This window comes from Lithobates pipiens, unplaced genomic scaffold (genome assembly GCF_037356315.1).
Source record: "Lithobates pipiens isolate NorthernLeopardFrog02 unplaced genomic scaffold, aLitPip1_a1.2 Scaffold_24, whole genome shotgun sequence".
NCBI classification, from domain to species: domain Eukaryota; kingdom Metazoa; phylum Chordata; class Amphibia; order Anura; family Ranidae; genus Lithobates; species Lithobates pipiens.
The window spans coordinates 6,063,167-6,077,632 of NW_027507786.1; the positions used below are offsets into that span (position 1 = coordinate 6,063,167).

The window sequence follows — 14,466 nt, forward strand, 5'->3', positions numbered from 1 at the left end:
GCAATTACCGGAAACGGGTGGTGTCCCTCTCCTTCCATGGTCAGAGTTGCTCCTTTGCATGGAATCTATTACATGAATGGAAAGAGTGCATCACACTCTTATGGATTCTGTGCACATTTTTAACCGCAAGTGGAAAAACTGGTCAGCTTAGCGGCCCATAAAGTGTGTTTGGGGGTTTTCTTTTCCCCTCATTTACAATAACCAGATAGGTTTGATGTCTTTTATGATAATACATCCAGTACCAAATATTATTTTATATAGCTATTCTTGACTTAAACATACCTCACAAGTAGTCATTCATATTATCTTGTGGGTACAATGCGGTTTCTTTCATTATATTTCTTTTATTTTAGATTTTGGTATAATATTTCTTTCTTATAGTGACAATGAGAGACGTATACTTTGTACAATCACACCTTGCTTCTCCAATGTACTTTTTGTTCTCTCTGTACGTTTATATTCTGTACTTGCTCGAAATATCTCAATAAAAACGTTAATAAAAACAAAAAAAACTAAATCTACAAAAAGGTGTGATAAAATTCTGTAGGAGACGACAGCTCCTCACCTGGGAACCCCCGGCAGAGGGAATGATACATGTGAGCAGATTGGCCACCAGATTTTCCAGAGAGACATTCAGATTGTCCACATAGACGGTGTAGATGAGTCCCAGGCAAGCCTGAAAAGGAGACAAAAGATACATTGGAATTAATCAGGAGATTGCTGACAGCAATTTATTAACAACAAAGGGAGAACACTTCCTCTGCTAGAGTGAAAGGACACAATGGTGTCACCTTCCCACCCCACCCCCCGGGAATGCTAACTGGAAAAAAGGAGCAGCAGAACACTGGGCAATCTCCAGTCGGCATCAGTTACTGACGAAACGCGTAGGATGGAGCCTATGACGGTGACGTCATCACTTTTTTTTCTTTCAATATTTTGATGGGCAATAGGAAGCTTGAAGAGACGCCACGGATCTCACTGATGGGACACATGGTTGTCCTGCCTTTGATATTCTGCCACCCCCATCAAATCATTCTCTGCAGCTATTACCTTTTGTACCACCACCCCTTCCCTTTAGAATGTAAGCTCTACGAGCCGGGCCCTCCTGTACCTTTTGTATTGTACTGTAATTGTGTTGTCCCCCTATACATTGTAAAGCGCTGCGTAAACTGTTGGCACTATATAAATCGTTAATAATAATATGTCATATATCTTGTAAGTACAACTCACTTATTATAGTAACCACTTAACCACTTCCCACCCGGCCAATGCACATATACGGCCGGGTGGGAGCCGTCTACTCCTGATAGGACGTTCAGGAGCGTCCACCAGAAGGAGCGGGTTCGCGTGCGCGCGTGCCCGCGCAGCGGCGCGATCCCGATGCGCCCGTGTCACCCAGACACGGCGCATCTCAGATCGGCAGGAGGGCTCTGTGATTGGCCCTCCTGATCACATGATGGCCGTGTCCAATCACGGCCGTCATGTGATGTAAACAAACAGCCGGTTGCTAGGCAATTGGCTCCTCCTCTCCTCACACGGAAGTCATCGCTGAGGAGAGGAGAGCAGATTGCTGCAGCCGGCTGATGATCAGTGAGTATGAGCTGTTTTTTACAGCTTTTTACTCACTGATCACCAGTCTAGTGTAATACACACAAATCACCACACAGTAAACACACCGCACAGTATAAAGACAATGTCCCCACACATGTCCCCAAAACATACATGTCCCCAAATAATAAAAACACATGTCCCTAATAATAAAAACATGTCCCCCACATATGTCCCACTAAAATCACATGTCCCAATGATTATCTGCACACATATGTACGTGATCACCTGCACACATATGTACATGATCATTTGCGTACATATGTCCGTGATCACACAAACCAATTATTATAAACTTAACGGAATTTTTTTTACCAAAAACATGTAGCAGAATACATTTTGGCTTAAATTTATGACAAAATTTGATTTTATTGGATTTCTTTTAAAATAGAAAAAAGAAAATATTGTTTTTTTTTTCCAAATTTCCGCTTTTTTGCGCTTATATCGCAAAAAATAAAAAACGGAGTCGTGAATAAATACCACCAAAATAAAGCTCTATTTGTGCAAACAAAATGATAAAAATTTAATTTGGGTACAGTGTAGCATGACCGCGCAATTGTCACTGAAAGCGCTAGAGCGATGAAAGCTGAAAATTGGGCTGGGAAGGAAGGGGGCGAAAGTGCCCAGTATTGAAGTGGTTAAGGACCAGCCTCGTTTTGAGATTTTGGTGTTTACAAGATTAAAACATTTTTTTTTTTTTTTTGCTAGAAAATTACTTAGAACCCCAACACATTATATATATATTTTTTTCTAACACCATAGAGCAGTGATGGCGAACCTTGGCACCCCAAATGTTTTGGAACTACATTTCCCATGATGCTCATGCACTCTGCAGTGTAGTTGAGCATCATGGGAAATGTAGTTCCAAAACATCTGGGGTGCCAAGGTTCGCCATCACTGCCCTAGAGAATAAAATGGCGGTCGTTGCAATACTTTTTTTCACACTATTTGCGCAGCGGTCTTAGAAGCGCACTTTTTTTTGGAATAAATGCACTTTTTTTAATTCAAAAACAAGACAACAGTAAATTTAGCCCAATTTTTTAAATAGCGCCCGCTTGTGGAAAGGCGACAAATGTTTACCCTTAAAAATCTCCATAGGTGACGTTTAAAAAAATTCTGCAGGTTGCATATTTTGAGTTACAGAGGAGGTCTAGGGCTAGACTTATTACTATCGCTCTACCAATCTCAGCGATACCTCACATGTGTGGTTTGAACACCGGTTTCATATTTGGGCGCTACTCACGTATGCGTTCACTTCTGCGCGCAAGCTCGGCGGGAATGGGCGCGTTTAAAAAAAAAAAATCTTATTTATTTTACCTTTTATTTTTATGTAAACATCCCTTTTTAATAGAAAAAAATCATGACAGGACATTTTGAAAATGAGATCCAGGGCCAAAAACACCTCACACCTCATGTTTACACTAAAATGCAATAAAAAAATAAAAAATGTTGTCATTTAAATGAAATACAAAAAAAAAAAAAAAAAAAAAAAAAGCTATGGGCAGAAGTGACGTTTTGACGTTGCTTCCGCCCTGCAGTGATATGGAGATGGGTGGGGGCCATCTTCATTCACTCTCCATGTCACACAAGAGAGAGGACCCGATCGCTTCTGCCACGGTGATCTTAAAGTGATCTTACGGGGAATCCGCCGCAGGGACCACTCTTATCTTGTAGCGGACCGCCCTCTGAAGAAGATACTGGGGTTATGGTAGCTAGCTGCTGCCATAACAACAGCATTTCTCTTCAAAGTACTGACGTATAATGATGGTGGGCGGTCCGGAAGTGGTTAACCCCCCCCCCCGCTAGTGGCCGAAAAAGGGTTCTGCAGGCGCTTTGGCAGGGCTGGCCATTGATTTCAATGGCAGGGGCGGTTTAGGAGCGCTAAATATACAGCTCCCGCAGCCGCTTGAAGGATTTTTTTTTCCTGTCCTGCAAGCGCACCGCCCCAGTGTGAAAGCACTCAGACTTTTACACTGGGGCTGAAGAGGCAGTTTACAGGCGCTTTTCAGGTGCCATTTTTTAGAGCAAAATCTCCTGCAACACGCCTCTGTGTGAAAGTAGCCTTAATGTGTAGGGCAGTATGCCCCCAAGCCACAAATACACAGGCATTCATTTAGGTCTAAGCAGCACAGAAATATAGATTTACTTACTCAATCCTCGACTCTACTAGACCTGTCACATTTTCTCCCCCATGCTCCAGCAGTCTGACATCATCAGGACCAATGGATGATTCTCAGTCCTGCTTTGGATGTGATGACACAGGGGTACAGTCCACTGCCGACGCATGGGGAGCAGAGGATTGGGTAAGTAAACACAAACTTTTAGCCCTGGTTCACACTGCTGCAGAGTCAGAAGAGGGCCAATGAGATCTGCAGAGCTGGAGGTGTGCCTCTTTGTGTCTGTGTAAATTCAGGACGTGTACAGGCAGCAGCTTCAGCTGCCCACAGTTAAAATGGCTGCAGCCAGACTCAGTGGAGGGAGATTTCTGCAGCATATTTGGCAAGTACAGAATCACAGTATATATAAAAAAATATGCAAAGTGGTTGGAGGGAAGCTTCAGAAAGGATAAGATGTTTTCATTACAAATTATCTGAGCAGACTGCAGATCCTCTTAAAGTCGCATCAAGTCACAAGGAAGTGAAAATGCAAAGTTTGACAGGAAGTCGCACAACTTTGGGGTCACAGCAGTGTGAACTGAGCCTAAAGCCTCGTACACACGAACGGATTGTTGCCCAAAAAAAAAAGTGGACTTTTGGGCGTTGGCCCAAACTTGTCTTGCATACACACGGCATGCAACTGTTGGCCAACAATCACAAACATAGTGAGGTACTACATGTTTTTTTGGCTCTTTAGCGCCACCCTTTGTGCTCCTTCTGCTAATTTCGTGTTAGTAGAAATATTTAGCGAGTGTTGATTCACGCTTTTCATTTCGTGCTTTTCAGTTTGTTTCGGAACGCCTGTTCGTCAACCAGCCATGTTGCGGAATCGGAGGAGATAATGTGTTATTTGCCTTGGAGTTATTGCTTTGACCCAAGTCCAGTAAAGGAACAGGAGGAGGAGGATTTACTGGACCACAAATTGGTTGCTTTATTAAATTGTAACCAATTCTGTCATATGCCTTTGCTGCGGGAGCTCCAGGAGATGACGGACTCCTGCTTTCGCCAACTCTTGGCATTGCTGACCCCCTATATTAAGAAGCAGGACACATGCATGAGACTTTTATTTTATTTTTTGGTTGAATAATAATGATTTGATTTGTTATATTTTCTATATTTTTGGATGTATAGAATGCACTTTTTGGTTAAGTTCTATTGGCAGATAGAATGTCTCATTTTATTTGTTTTCTTTTTTAATGCACAATAAAAAAAAATGGTGTAGAATAATACTTGGCTATGTGTTTTACTTCAAATGGCAGTTTGGGAGTCGGCAGTTACATTTAAAAAATACAATGTAAAATTAACAAGGGACACCAACATAGTTGTATCTTTGATATAAAAAAACTACTAAATAATGGTGTTGTGGTCCAAAAAATAAATAAAAAAATAATATTATTCTTGATATCACTAGAAAATAAAGCCTTTTTAAATACATTTGGCAGAACTCCATCAGTATCACCAGCAAAGCAGCTTCATTATTATCCCATTAAAGATATTAAAAGATACGGTTGACCACCCCCTCCTCCTCAAAAAACACCACACCTTTGGTCTCCGTGACCGTACTCTTCAGTGGTTCTCTTCCTACTTATCCAACCGCACCTTTAGCGTTTCTTACAACTCTACTTCCTCCTCTCCTCTTCCTTTCTCTGTTGGGGTCCCCCAAGGTTCCGTTCTTGGGCCGCTCCTATTTTCAATCTACACCTCCTCCCTGGGTCAACTGATAGCCTCCCATGGCTTCCAATACCACCTTTACGCTAACGACACCCAAATCTATTTCTCTACCCCTCAGCTCACTCCCTCCGTCTCCTCACATATCACTAATTTACTATCAGATATATCAGTCTGGATGTCACACCAGATATATCAGTCTGGATGTCACACCACTTCCTCAAACTCAATCTATCCAAAACCGAACTTGTAATTTTTCCCTCCCCCATATGCCTCTTCCCTTGATCTCACTGTCAAAATTGATGGCACAACCATAAGCCCATCCCCACATGCCAAGGTTCTAGGTGTAGTCCTGGACTCTGACCTCTCCTTCAAGCAACACATCCAATGTCCAAATCTTGCCGCCTCAACCTCCGCAACATCTCCAACATACGCCCCTTTCTAACCAATGACAACAAAGCTCTTAATTCACTCGCTGGTCATCTCTCGCCTTGACTACTGCAACTCCCTTCTCATTGGCTTACCTCTGCATAGTCTATCACCTCTTCAATCCATCATGGATGCTGCTGCCAGACTCATCCACCTTACCAATCGCTCTGTCTCTGCTACTCCTCTCTGTCAATCCCTCCACTGGCTTCCGCTCGGCCAAAGAATTAAATTCAATATACTAACGACTACATACAAAGCCATCCACAATTTCGCCCCCAGCTACATCACTAGCTTAGTCTCTAAATACCAACCTACTCCTTCTCTTCGTTCCTCTCAAGACCTCCTGCTCTCTAGCTCCCTCATCACCTCCTCCCATGCTCTCCTCCAGGACTTTTCCAAAGCCTCTCCAATCCTATGGAATGCCCTACCCCAATCTGTCCGCCTATCTCCTACTTTATTAGCTTTTAGGCGATCCCTGAAAACCCTTCTCTTCAGAGAAGCCTATCCTACCCACACCTAACAACTGTATTTTCATTTTCTCCATCAGCTCATCCCCCACAGTTATTACCTTTTTGTTTCAACTTGACCCTCCCTTCTAGATTGTAAGCTCTAATGAGCAGGGCCCTCTAGTCCCTCCTGTAATGATTTGTATTGTAAGTGTACTGTCTGCCCTCATGTTGTAAAGCACTGCGCAAACTGTTGGCGCTATACAAATCCTGAATAATAATAATAAAGAATAAGAGAATTGTGCGCTGCATTTCGACATTTCATAATTTGCCGCGTCACATGTTAATTCTCCATTACGAACGCTAGTTTACAAGACCGACCGCTTCCGGCTCGTCCTTGCTTCCAGGCATGCGTGTTTATACTTTGGACTTGTGTACACACGCTCTGAAAATCTGACAACAGACATTTGTTGGCATAAAATTTTAAAGCCTGCCATCCATTTGTCCGCAGAAAATACGACAATTGTCCGATGGATCGTACACACTGTCGGATTTTCCGCCAACAGCCTGTCATCACACAATTCCCGTCGGAAACTCCAATCGTGTGTACAAGGCTTAACTCTCCCCCTAGAATAAACACGTGGTTAACCCCTGCAGAGCAGCCGTAGCCCCACGGCAAGGGAGAATGTGCAGATTTCCTAGAGTTGGGCAATTAACGTCCTTTGATGTGTCAACATTGTAACAACTTGCAATGTTCCTAACCCCCATTTTGCTAATCAGTCTATAAATCACAAGTTAAATTTTTAGACAATGGGTCCAAAATGAGACAGATAACCTGCCAATGTTGGATGTTCTGTTTTTTAAACTGGTCAGTGGCTGTGGGGGAAGGGGGGCATACATGTTCCCCAAAAACACTTGTATGACACATCTGCTGGGCGATCCCACAATGCACCTGAACGGCTGTCAGTGCGAGCAATCGTAACACATGGAACGAGCTTACATATGCCGAGCACCTGTTCTAAACCGCATACCGCCGTGCTCCGCTGCGAGCCAACGAGCATGGAACGCTGCAAACTTGTTCAGGGAAACGCTAAATAATATTAAAGTGATCCATCTATTTGCTTACTCTCTGGTCACTCAAATGTGCAGATTGAAAACAGATGGCAGTGTGTATGAGCGCCCTGATAAAAAGTGACAGTGAAGAGAAAGACCAGATGTGAGGGAGTTGAAGGGAAAATCCACTATTGTTAGAATGGGATACAACATATATAAATTGCTATAGGAACCATTCTGTAATTTAATCTTATTATAATTATTTTTCAATTTTATTCGGCGTCAAGATACGATCTTTTTTTAATTACAAAAAATGTTTGTTTTAAATTATCCTACCTTCAATCAATGTAACAATATTTGGCAGGCTGTCTCAGTACGATAGTCATGTATCAAGCACAATGCCTGTGTAAGATAGGTGCAAAGCCCTTGAGATCAAATTGACAGCCTGCTGCACAGATGTGGCACCCCCCACATACCATCCAAGAGTGCTTCACATTTATAGTATATTGGAGGCTTTATTTTAGTGAAGGTAGACCCTCTTGCACAGCACTTATTTAGGGAGGGGGGATCAGTAACAGCATCAAAGTTTACCTAGAGAAGTGTTTCTGTGACCAGTCCCTGGGCCACGGTCTCCCTTGCTCCTGGGTCTCCAGCCAGCTGCAGATCCTCTTAACCTCCCGCAGTGCCTCCCAGATCACATATTGCCCCCTAACCTCCCATAGTGGCAAACAGTACCCATCAAGCTTCTACAGTGAGAGCCCTCAGTCCCCACAGTGCCCTCCAGCCTGCTGCAGAGGCTCCAGCCACCAATAGCACCCCCAAACTCCAAGTGTCCCAAAGTGCCCTCAGATGTCCAGAGCACCTCTTAGTCCCCCCAGGGACCCTCAACCCCGACAATGTGACCCCCAACCTGCCCCCACAGCCTAGTGCAGTCACGCCCACAAAACTCCCAGAGCACCCTCTAGCCTCCACACTGGCCCGGCAGCCCAGTGCAGCGTTCCCCAGCCTGCTGTGAAATCTCCACCCCATAGTGCCCCCAACCTCCAAAAGTTTCCCATAGTGCCCCCAACCTCCAACAATGTCCCATAGTGCCCCATAGTGCCCCCAACCTCCAAAAGTTTCCCATAGTGGCCCCAACCTCCAACAGTGTCCCATAGTGGCCCCCAACCTCCAACAGTGTCCCATAGTGGCCCCCAACCTCCAACAGTGTCCCATAGTGGCCCCCAACCTCCAACAGTGTCCCATAGTGGCCCCAACCTCCAACAGTGTCCCATAGTGGCCCCAACCTCCAACAGTGTCCCATAGTGGCCAGCAACCTCCAACCGTGTCCCACAGGGCCAGCAACCTCCAACCGTGTCCCACAGGGCCCCCAACCTCCAACCATGTCCCACAGGGCCCCCAACATCCAACAGTGTCCCACAGGGCCCCCAACCTCCAACAGTGTCCCACAGTGCCCCCAACCTCCAAAAGTGTCCCACAGTGCCCCCAACCTCCAAAAGTGTCCCACAGTGCCCCCAACCTCCAACAATGTCCCACAGTGCCCCCAATCTCCAACAGTGTCCCATAGGGGCCCCAACCTGCAACAGTGTCCCATAGGGCCCCAACCTCACACACAAAGTCTCCCAACATTGCTACTGCAAAGAAAAGTCCTCCTAGAAAGACCGCCTGTCTCCTCCAGGAACCACACCCCCCACAGTTGCCCCTTACCCCCTCCAGAAACCTCATCCCCTAAAGGGCCACCAAGTCTGCTGCTAAGTCCCCTTACCCCCTCCAAAACCCCCACCCCCAAAGTGATATCCAGCGCTTCAAGCATTTGAATTCATAGTTTGCATTCACACACTTTTATTGTATTATTATTATTATAATACAGGATTTATATAGCACCAATGAATAAATAATAAATGTATACTTTTTTTTTCTGTCGGGCCATGGAAGGTTTTGGAAGAATTTACCAGGCCCTGCCCTATATAACGTTGAGGACCACAGATCTGCAGAACAGATTAAGATTGTATGTATGTGTATACACACACACATACAAACACTTTGTATAACTTTTTCTAGAAGCTTTCAAAAATTTTGACCTTGTTCCCAAACTTGTTTTTCACTTCTATGATGTGCAGCATATAAAAATAAACAGTTGTTTACAGTACACTTCCTGACCCCGAACAAACAAAACTGCTCTGGCGAGAGATGAAGTGTGTGATCTTGGTAGGTGTGCGTTACTTACCCTGAAAATCTCGGGATAATCTAATCTTGAAACAAGCACCAAACATTTAGGAGCAAAAATCTGCGCGGGTTGAATTAGGCCAGAATCCTCCTCATCTCCATCACTGTGATCGTGCTTTGTTCCCTAAAAAAAATAATAATAATAATAATAATTATATATCTGTTAAACAAAATAAAACTAACAAATTCAATCCCTCTAACCATAGTGAAAAGTAATTTATAGATAAGATTATAATTTGCTTATAGTAACATACAATAGTCTAGTACAGGTTTAGGTAGATAAGCTGCATTCTCGGTGAGGTCGCCAGTTTCTAGTGAATGGATAGCCTGCATTCTCTGTGGATCAGTTGTCATTAGTAAATGGATAGGTTGCATTCTTAGTGATGTCACCGGTTGCAAGTAAAAGGATAAAATACATTCTTGGTGATGTCACCAGTCTCTACTGAATGGATAGTCTGCATTCTCAGTGATGTCACCGGTCACTAGTGAATGGATAGGCTGCATTTTCAGTGATGTCACTGGTCACTAGTGAATGGATAGGCTGCATGCTCAGTGATGTCACTGGTCATTAGTGAATGGATAGGCTGCATTCTCAGTGATGTCACTGGTCATTAGTGAATGGATAGGCTGCATTCTCAATGATGTCACCGGTCCCTAGTGAATAGATAGGCTGCATTCTCAATGATGTCACCGGTCCCTAGTGAATGGATAGGCTGCATTCTCAATGATGTCACCGGTCCCTAGTGAATAGATAGGCTGCATTCTCAGTGATGTCACCGGTCCCTAGTGAATGGATAGGCTGCATTCTCAGTGATGTCACCGGTTCCTAGTGAATAGATAGGCTGCATTCTCAGTGATGTCACCGGTTCCTAGTGAATGGATAGGTTGCATTCTCAGTGATGTCACCAGTCTCTAGTGAATGGATAGGCTGCATTCTCAATGATGTCACCGGTCCCTAGTGAATAGATAGGCTGCATTCTCAGTGATGTCACCGGTCCCTAGTGAATGGATAGGCTGCATTCTCAGTGATGTCACCGGTCTTTAGTGAATAGATAGGCTGCATTCTCAGTGATGTCACCGGTCCCTAGTGAATGGATAGGCTGCATTCTCAGTGATGTCACTGGTCTCTAGTGAATGGATAGGCTGCATTCTCAGTGATGTCACCGGTCCTTAGTGAATAGATAGGCTGCATTCTCAGTGATGTCACCAGTCCCTAGTGAATAGATAGGCTGCATTCTCAGTGATATCACTGGTCTCTAGTGAATGGATAGGCTGCATTCTCAGTGATGTCAACGGTCTCTAGTGAATAGACTGGCTGCGTTCTTAGGGACATCATTGCTTTCTAATGAATGAATAAAGCTCCCGTCTTCTCGGCTATGTCACTTGATTCCAGTGAATGGATAGGTTGCGATATCAGAGTCTCAGAGCGATTAGTGTGCTATATTTTTTATAACCGCTCGTCTTCAGAAAATCGCAGTTTCCTGAGGCATTACATAACAGATGGATTATAATCACAAATACAGAAATGTACAGAATGTTTCATCAGTTTTTTATAGTGGAAGGACATAGAAGTACATGGCTGGAGATCACCACCATGACTTCAGACATGATCCAGTTAATGACCCCTCTGTAGAGGAATACATAAGTTATTGTAGAAAGATTTATCGTTATTTAAAAGTCTGGAATGAGGCTGGAGATTTATTGGTGTCTGAGCTCGGAGCAGAACTAAAAGGCCTTTGTTGCTGTATGGTTGGTTTGATCTCTTTGGATCTGGCCCGCTAGCTGCCCTCTTCTGACAAGGAGGAATAATTCACATTTAATACGGCCATGTCCCTACTGTCAGGACAGTATAGTAGGAGTGATAGTGAGACATGTAATTTACCGGGAAGTAGATTATCTGCTCTACATATAGTGCAAATCTGATCCATCATGTTTCGCAGAATTGCTAGGAAAATAGATGATACGTCTGCAGAAAGCTTGTCTGGGAATCTAGCAACTGGCCGAGCTGAGCTGAGGGACAGAAGGTCCATCTGGGGAAACGCAATACTATATACTGTCCAAAAGTGGAATTTTAAAGAAAACATGTTCCTTTTAAACACAAAAACGTGCCTGCAGACCTGAACATTAGGTCTATGGGGGCCAGAAACTAAACATTAACTTTTCAAGCCATCTTCCCACACTATTGATGAACGGTGGCCTTACGGACAAATTAAGAGAGTCGTAAAGTGCGTGCTTAATTTTCAGTTCCAATTGCAATGCATCTTCAATTGAAGAGCAGGGAATACACATTCCGGGACACAGCACCTTTATGGAAGATGAGCTTTATACCAATTCAGCTAGGACATAGTGAGAGCAAGGAGAAGCCACACGGGACCTCAATTAAAATTTGGCAACATATGCCTGATCAACCTTTCTCAACCTATTTAATATGGAGGACCCATTGAAATAACTTTCCAGTCTCAGTGAAACCCTGCTAATAATTACAATATCTACAGCCCACAGTACAATAGTGTGATGACCACTGGTAAGATTGCTCTATACCACTTTAAGTCAATGAAAGAATCTACCCCCCCCCTTCCAGCAAGCAATCTCTGGAGGAACGCTAGCGATCTCAATGACATCATCAGTCCCTAATAAATGAGGAGGCCAAATTTTCAATGATGTCACTAGTCTTAAGTGAATGGATAGGCTATATTCTGAGCTCATAGATGTATCCAGCCTCTAGTGAATGGATAAGCTGCATTCTCAGTGATGTCCACCGTCTCTCTCTTATGAATGGATAGGCTGTATTTTCAGTGATGTCACTAGTTTCTAGTGAATGGATAAATTGACTCCTCAGTGATGTCGCTAGTCTATAATTATTATTATACAGGATTTATATAGCACCAACAGTTTACACAGCATTTTACAATATAAAAAGAAGACAATACAGTTATAATACAATAAACTACACAAGGATTAAGAGGGCCCTGCTCAGAAGAGCTTACAATCTAATAGGGTGGGGAAGGTGGTACAAAAGTTTGTAAGTGTGGGGAATGAGCTGATGGAAGTGATAGAAGTTTAGTTGGAGACGTGATAGGCTTTCCTGAAGAGATGAGTTTTCAGTGATCGCCTGAAGGTAGCAATAGTAGGGGATAGCCGGACCAGTGAAGGTAGCGAGTTCCAGAGGATGGGAGAGGCTCTGGAGAAATCCTAGAAACGAGCATGGGAGGAGGAGATGAGAGAGCTTGAGAGTAGGAGGTCTTGAGGAGAGGAGGATTTGGGTTATATTTGGAGACAAGATTGGTGATGTAGCTCGGGGCAGCGTAGTGAATGGCTTTGTATGTTGTGGTTAGTATTTTGAATTTAATTCACTGGGTGATTGGGAGCCAGTGTAGGGATTGGAGGAGAGGGTTGGCAGATGCTGAGCGGTTGGTAAGGTGGATAAGTCTGGCAGAAGCATTCATGATAGACTGAAGAGAGGAGGAGCCTATGGAGAGGAAGGCCAATGAGAAGGGAGTTGCAATAGTCAAGGCGAGAGATAACAAGGGAGTGAATGAGGAGCTTGGCGGTTTCATTTGTTAAAAAGGGGTGAATTTTAGAGATGATACGGAGGTGAATTCTACAAACCTTTGACAACGATTGGACTTGGGGCTGAAATGACAGTCTAGGATTACACATAGTACCCTGGCATGAGAGGAGGGACTGAGTTGCATTGTTGATTTTGATGGAAAAGTCATAGAGGGGGGCATGGGCAGGGGGAGGGGGGATGATATTAATAGCTCAGTTTTAGATAGATTTCGTTTAAGGAAATTAGTAAGTCAGTAATGTGAGAGGAGACTGAAGGAGTGAGGTGGGGGAGTAGACAGATTTGGGTGTCATCGGCATATAAGTGGTATTGGAAGCCGTTGGCGGTTATCAAGTGACAAGGGAGGAGGTGTAGATAGAGAAGAGAAGGGGTCCAAGAACAGAGCCTTGGGGGACCCCCACAGAAAGGGGCAATGGAGAGGAGGAGACGGAGTTGTAGGTAACACTGAAGGAGCGCTGTAATAGGCAGAGCACCAGGATAGAGCAGAATCTTGGAGGCCGAGGGAATGTAATTTATTGAAAAGGAGCAGGTGGTCAACAGTATCAAAGGCCACAGAGAGATCAAGTAGTAGGAGTATGGAGTACTGTGTGTTGGTTTTAGCAGTTAGTAAATCGTTAGTGAGTTTTAGTAAGGCAGTTTCCATGGAGTGCTGTGAGCTGAGGTAGGAGCTAAGACGGTTGTAGACCAAGCTTTCTAGAAGTTTAGAGGTGAATGGGAGCAATGAGATGGGTCTTAAGTTGTTAAGGTTGGTGGGGTCCAGGGAGGGCTTTTTAAGTATGGGGGTGATCTGCACATGTTTCAGAGGGGAGGAGGAAGTGCCACTAGAGAGGGAGAGATTGAAGATGTGAGTGAGGGAGCATAGGATAGAAGAAGAGGGTGACCATAGTAATTGTGAGGGAACAGGGTCCAAGGGACATTTGGTTAGGTGTGTATCCTAGAAAAGTTTTGTAACCTCTTCAGTAGTAGCCAATTCAAAAGAGGAGAGTATTGAATGTGCTGTTAGGCCAGGTATGTTGGGTGGGGACAGGGCTGGACTGGGACTGGAATTTGGCCCTGGACTTCATCCAGACCGGCCCACTTACATTTTGAGTGTCCCATCAGCACCCTCTTACATCAGAGTGTCCCATCAGCAGCCCCCTTACATCAGAGTGTCCCATCAGCACCGCCCTTACATCAGGGTGTCCCATCAGCACCCCCCTTACATCAGGGTGTCCCATCAGCACCCCCCTTACATCAGGGTGTCCCATCAGCACCCCCCTTACATCAGGGTGTCCCATCAGCACCCCCCTTACATCAGGGTGTCCCATCAGCA

At 44.3% G+C, this 14,466-nt stretch overlaps 1 protein-coding gene across 1 annotated transcript in view; it reads right to left on the reverse strand.

Moving 5' to 3' along the window:
* SBF2 (SET binding factor 2) overlaps positions 1-14,466 on the reverse strand; it is a gene marked incomplete in the record, with an annotated part of 632,543 nt that overhangs the window by 336,826 nt on the left and 281,251 nt on the right. The window contains 2 exon segments of the mRNA XM_077453547.1: positions 566-676; positions 9,588-9,710. Of these exon segments, the coding sequence (XP_077309673.1) occupies positions 566-676; positions 9,588-9,710 (234 nt within the window).